This window comes from Saccostrea echinata, unplaced genomic scaffold (assembly GCF_033153115.1).
Source record: "Saccostrea echinata isolate AGI-Se365-2 ecotype Australia unplaced genomic scaffold, CSIRO_AGI_Sech_v1 ptg000054l, whole genome shotgun sequence".
Classification (NCBI taxonomy): Eukaryota; Metazoa; Mollusca; class Bivalvia; order Ostreida; family Ostreidae; genus Saccostrea; species Saccostrea echinata.
In genome coordinates, this window is record NW_026889803.1 from 29,971,769 (window position 1) to 29,978,618 (window position 6,850).

Here is a 6,850-nt window from a genome sequence, read left to right on the forward strand (position 1 = left end):
GAAAGTTACGGGTATTTCGGATGAGACCCAGGACCCGTGCCACGGTAGGTATTGGCATGATAAAGATTCCTCACAGCTCAATGGGCCTGAGTGCCGAGTAGAAGTCTAAATTTTAAGCCCTTCACCGGTTTAAGGTGACGTCTCTACATAAGTGAAAAATTCTCGAATGGGACTTAATAAAGGAAGAGAAATGTAGCAAGTGGAATTAGTAGCTATGGAAATGATACATAGTTTAGTTTACGTGTGTTGAAGTGTATCTGTAACAACATAATCTTGTTAGATTCATCATTACAACTGCATTTAAAAGGAACTTTGATTTAATATCAAGTTATATTCATAGTTCATTTTCTGAGACTCTTCAATATTATTATCAGTTTTAAATGTTTTCAATATTCTCAACAACCAGATTAAATTGAAATTACCAAACCTATACTGGACCAAAACCTTATAAAAATTCTTACAAACACAAACTAAAGGCCCAAGGACCACATCGCTCACCTGAGCACACTTGCTGGGAAGAAGCAGAAATCAAGAAATCAGTTCAGTAGGGGGGGGGGGGGGCTTTAATTTACACTACCTCAGAATGCTTCCATATCAATATTACTAATCATGGCTTTGCTTTACTTAAGTAGAAGAATTTTAAAGATTTTCCCCCTATGTTTTCCTGTGTAAATCCTGATCTCTCATTGTACCCCCACCCTACCCACCCTTAATTAGAACAAATTTGAATCTACACCACCTGAGGATGCTTCTATAACAATATGACTAATCATGGCTTTGCTGTCCTCTGTTGTGCTCCCCTCCATCCCCTGGGGGGGGGGGGTCATAATTTGAACAAAATCGATTTTACAATATCGAAATTTGCTTCTTTATAAATATGAGGAGGAGTAGCGTTTTAAAAGAATTTCATAGAAATTTCTATTTTTAGTAACCATAGCAACACTGTTCATCAAAATCAAAAACCCATGCACTAAATTATGTATCTCGGTATAGTCTACCTGTCTGCTAAGTTGTACTGAAATCGGACCAAACCTGTAGGAGGAGTAGCGTTTTAAAAGAATTCCACAGAAATTTCTATTTTTAGTAACCAACACCGTTCATCGAAATCAAAAACCGATACAAGTACACTACACTAAGATACACAATTTAGTGCATCAGTTTTTGATTTGCCATGGTCACTAAAAATAGAAATCTGTAAAATTCCTTTAAAACGCTACTCCTCCTACAGTTTTTGTCTCATTTCAATATAACTTGGCACACAAGTAGACTAAACTAAGATACATAATTAAGGGCATCAGTTTTTGATTTTGATGAACGGTGTTGCCATGGTTACTAAAAATAGAAATTTCTGTAAAATTCCTTTTAAACATTACTCCTCCTACAGTTTTCGTCTGATTTCACTCTAATTGGCTCACAATTCGACTACACTACGTTACATAATAGTGTATATCGGTTTTTGATTTCAGTGAATGGTTTGCTATGGTTACTTAAAATAGAAATTTCTGTGAAATACTTTCAAAATGCTACTCCTCCTTCAGTTTTTGTTTGATTTCAATATAACTTGGCACACAAGTAGACTACATTAAGATACATAATTCTATTTATTGCTGCATGTTGCAAAGTTTCAAATCCAAGTGCTACTTTTCCTTTGTTATACGTAAAGACCAGTAGAGCTACAGTCTCATCAGAGACTTCTGGTTAAGGTCTTATACGAAAGACCCGCAACTTTCACTCCAAAGTGCCGAGCGCTTGGCGAAGGAACAGTTGCTATCAATCTTTATCGACTTGGGTCAGTCGCAGCCGTGATTCGAACACACGACCTTCCGATCACGGAGGGGGTTAAAATCATAGTACATTTGGTAAGGTCTTGTCACAGGTAATGCACACGTCAAACATGAATGATCTTTCTTCTCTCCTTTAAAAGTTAGCAGCAATGATATACTTCTTAAAATTTAAATATCATATAAATAAAATATCAAATATCATAGCACATTCCGAAACTTCTTGATAAAGGTAATGCGCTTGTCATATATGAACTCACTATTTTCTCTTATTCGATTGTTATTACCAAAGAAAAATAAAAAAATTTATAAATAGGTCAAACTTCAAAGTCAAGGTTACAGGGTAAAAAATTATGGTACATTTGGAAAGGTCTTGTCACACGAAATAATACATGTGAAAGACGAAAGCCCTATCTCGTCTCAGTCAAAAGTTATGACCAAGGTAGAAGTAATATTAAATTTTTTGAAAAGTAGGCCGACTTTCAAGGTCAAGGGGGTAAAAAATCATAGTATATTTGGAAAAGTCTTGTCACAGGTAATGTACTTACGAAATATGAAAGGCCTTTCTTTTCTCATTCAAAAGTTATGACCAAGGGTAAAGTTTTTGTGACAGACTGACAGACGAATGAGTTTTAATGTCCCCTTGCTTTCGCGAAAACGGGGGACAATAAACTGGTTTAGCAGAAAGTCAGGGACACATATATAATTAATTTCTTCCTTTCCTTTTGTTGAAATAGATGTGAAGTTGTCACAATTCGAGCGACCATTGGACTTTTGCGAGAAGCGCTGACTTTTACAGTCGATGGCTTACTTTTACACTAGGACAATATAAGGGAGGTTTTTTGAGATATAAATATTTAGCAAAAGGTAATAATGGGTCGTTTCAAAGCACATATTACGTTGTCTAGGACGGGAACTGCAACCACCATATCCTCAGCCCCCTCCGTTTCCACCTTGACCAACTCTTGCCAAATTTTCCTTTCGGGAATTTTTTTCTTTCTTATTTGATTCCTTCAGCAAATGAGATTGAAAGGAGATACTACCCCTCGCTAACAACGTATTTTAAGTTATTCTGCCTCCCATCATCTCTTGCGTTGATTGTATACCGGTTATCACGTTAGCGCCCCCCTGACACCATACGTTGATACCTATAACAACTGTAAAGGTTTTCTTATATATTATCTATTCCGTACCTCCATACATAACGCAGGTTAAAAAGTTAAAATCGTAGACAGTTAAAGTCAGCGCTTCTCGTAAAAGTCCAATGGACTTTTGCGAGAAGCGCTGACTTTTACAATTGACGGCTTACTTTAATGTTCACTAGGACAATATACGGAAGCTCTTCTGCGATATAAATATAATTAAAGGATAACCTTCAGTTGGGTCATTTCATATATTACGTTATCTAGGGAATGGCAACCACCCTACCCTTAACCTCTCCCTTCCCACATTGACCAGCTCTTGCTTAGGTTTCCTTCCGGGATTTTTTTTTCTCGCATTATCACCGGTGTTAGATAGACCTGTCCAGTGTGAGACAGCAGTGTGAGATTTTTCTGTCTTACACTGTGTATTACTACGCCGTGAACGGTACTACTTTTTACATGTAAACAAATATCGTCTGCAATGATAAATAATAATAAATCATGGAGGGTGCAAGTACAAGTGTGCGATTCAAAAGTGTGGAAACATCCACTTTTATTGAGGCAAATGAAAACTCAAATACTTTACGAAAAACAATGGGCCATTTGAACATTTTACGTGAGTATTTTGAAATTAAAGGGGAGTCAAGAGAAATTTACAATATACCCCCAAATGAGTTGGACCCTCTCTTGTCGAACTTTATTGTGAATGTCCGCACGAAATCTGGCGAAGAATATGAGCCCTCAAGTCTTAGGGGAATGATAGGGAGCTTCGAAAGACACTTAAAACGTCATCGTTACCAGTTTTCATTAATAACAAGCTTTGAATTTGCACGGTGCAGAGAGGCCCTAAGGGCAAAACAAAAGGATTTAAAAGCACAAGGGCGTGGAAATAAACCCCAAAGGTCCGACTCTTTAACACCTGACGAAATTGAAACTCTTTACAATACTGAACAACTTGGTAAAGCTACACCAACCTCTTTGATTAGCACTCTTTGGTTTAACAACACATTGTATTTTGGTATGCGAGGGGGAACTGAACACCGTAACATGAGGTGGGGGGATGTAGTCCTAAAAAGGGATGAGGCACTTCAACTCGACTACTTAGAGTACCATGAAAGGGCCACCAAGACTAGAACCGGCGTGGATGTCACTGATAGCCGGGCGTGCCCACCTCGCATGTATGCAACCCCTGCCAACCCTGAAAAATGTCCCGTATCAACCTATATTTTGTATAGAGATAAACGTCCCGAAGGATATTCAAAACATGAGGACCCCTTTTACATTTCAGTCGTTACTAACGAAAAACGTCCTAGAATGCAAGATCGATGGTTTATATGTAGCCCTATGGGCGTCAACAAACTCAATGACCTTATGAAAAGAATGTCAAAAAATGCTGGCCTACCTGACAATAAGAAAATCACCAACACAAGTGTCCGTAAAACTCTCGTCCAAAGAATGACGGATTCGAATGTCCCTGACACATTACAAGTGTACGTAACAGGTCACAAAAACATTCAGTCATTGAATAACTACCGCACAATAAACGACTCACAGAAATACGCAATAAGCAGCATTTTATCAAATTCCTCCAGCAATATATCCTCATTAGTTCCATTCTCAAATGCTTCTACACAAAACCATTCTCGTTTTGAAACATCATCATCAACCAGAGCCCTGCGGAACTCTACAGTGACACACGCACAGCCGTTCTTCGACTTGAGACCAATTTCGGATAATACCGCCATTGAAACTCAAAACAACCAAGTTAATATGCAGCGCTCGACATCAACATCTATGGGATCAATATTTAGCGGGTCACAAATTCATGGAAATGTAACAGTTAATATTACAAACAATACCTATCAATCCAGGAAACGAGTTCGTGTGATTGACTCCGACTCGGACTAGGCTAGGCTAAATGCTTCACATATAATGCATATGTAGGTCAATATATGCAAATGACCCATTTTGAACGTAAACATATTGCTTCTAATATATAAAATTTGTAATAATGTCTTTAAAAGATATCACATATACTTAAAATGTTGTTGTTTAATTTATTAAATCAAATTTATTTTCATTCAAAAGATTTTTGTTTTCACTTTTTAAATAGCACTATTTGTAGGTCGCGGAAGGATTCTTCTGAAATGAATTGTACGCTATCGGATTTTTTTCTTTTAATTCCAGTTTATATCATAAAGAATGATTTAATTGGTTTGAAATTTATTTTCTGAGTTTACACATTTTGTGTAAACCATTTTCAGGTACGATCTCTTTGATGGTGTATTCAGATTTTTTATTGGATACTAAATAAAAAAAATAATTTTTTTAATGGTGATGACAGGCCGTTATGTTGGATAAAAAATAATGCGAGAAAAATAATCATTCATTACATACTCGTGTGGGATAGTGAAATTCCACCTCGGGGCCAAGATTCACGGTCTAGGACTCGGCAAAGCCTCGTCCTAGACCGTGAATCTTGTCCCCTCGGTGGAATTTCACTATCCCACACTCGTAGTAATGAATGATTCTATTATTCTTCCTTATTTGATTCCTTCAGAAAATGAGATTGAAAGGAGATACTATGTCTCATGAATAAGGTAATTTAAATTATCTAATTCTACCTTCCATCATCTTTTGTGCTGATTGCAAACCGATAACTCATTTAAGTGCCCCTAGCACCATGCCTATATATAACCACTATTAATGTTTCCTTGACTATAATCAATTCCGTACCTCCGTACATAAGGCAGATTTAAATGTCAAAGTAATCCGTCGACTGTAAAGGGCAGTGCTTCTCGCAAAAGTCCATCATAGTAGGATCTTTTCGAAAACTTTCTGGGCACAAAGAAATATGCTTATGATAAAGAGGACCTAGGCCTGCTTTATAAGAAATGGAAAGATAAAGAAACTACTCTCCAAGCGACCATCCATTTTGAACAGAGTCAAAAGTTTCATACCGTCTTAATAATATTAAAGCAGAGTCTTAAGAGTCACACACTAAAGCAGACAAAGCTTTTACTGGCCAGGTTTTTGCGAGGAATGAGAGATTTTGTTAGAGGCTGTGAAGAATGCTCCAAATCAATAGTTTGGCGGGAATAGAAACAGCTTTAAAGAAAATCTTCGGGAGCTAGTACGCCGATAAAAAGGATTTGTATTGATATTGTTAGAAAAATTGCCGTACATAAAAATAAATAATCTTTCCATGGTTATCTTGGAAATGTATATTATATCTCGTGTGGATTTGAAAATAAATAATCTGACACAACAAAATTTGCCTCCCAATTGTAGTCCCTTTATCTTTTTTTTTTTTTTACAAAGTGGATTGATATTTGCAATGCCAATATGAGACCATATATCTATCTATCTATCTATCTATCTATCTATCTATGTGCTGTGTTTTTGTACTTAACGAACTATGAAATTGATTTGAATGCCATGTTCGTGTATACGTAGAAATACTCGCGATAAAGTGACGTCAGAATGAGGCCTATCTGACTAAAGCCAGACCTCTATTTACACTATCTATGCGATAGCGTAAATAGAGGTCTGGCTTTAGTCAGATTGGAATAAGGCTGCAGAGACGCGACGTTAATTAATAAATAAGGTATTATTTTAATAGTTTTATCGGGATGTAAATACGGGATCAAATCAAATGTAGATTTATTCACCTAGTAAAATTCTTCCTACAATCCTTACGTAACACACGTTATGCGCAATGTATATTTAAGAGACTGATTTGTTACAAATAGTAAGGTACTAAAGTTTTAAACCCATAAATGATTTTTTTTTTCGAAACTCAACGTCATAAATTGAATGTGTGAACACGTCGATCACTAGCTGCAGAACTGTAGCTCCCCGAAAAAAAAATATTGACAGACCGGAGAGCTACAGTGCCACCCATAGAGAAAACTGTATATTTATTGC

The 6,850-nt window shown here is 36.7% G+C and overlaps 1 protein-coding gene across 1 annotated transcript; it reads left to right on the forward strand.

The window, feature by feature from the left end:
* Positions 1 to 3,424: 3,424 nt before the first annotated feature.
* On the forward strand, positions 3,425 to 4,831 carry LOC133204775 (uncharacterized). Its single transcript, XM_061340520.1, has one exon. It carries the CDS (start codon positions 3,425 to 3,427, stop codon positions 4,829 to 4,831), a length of 1,407 nt encoding a protein of 468 aa, XP_061196504.1.
* Positions 4,832 to 6,850: the final 2,019 nt, after the last annotated feature.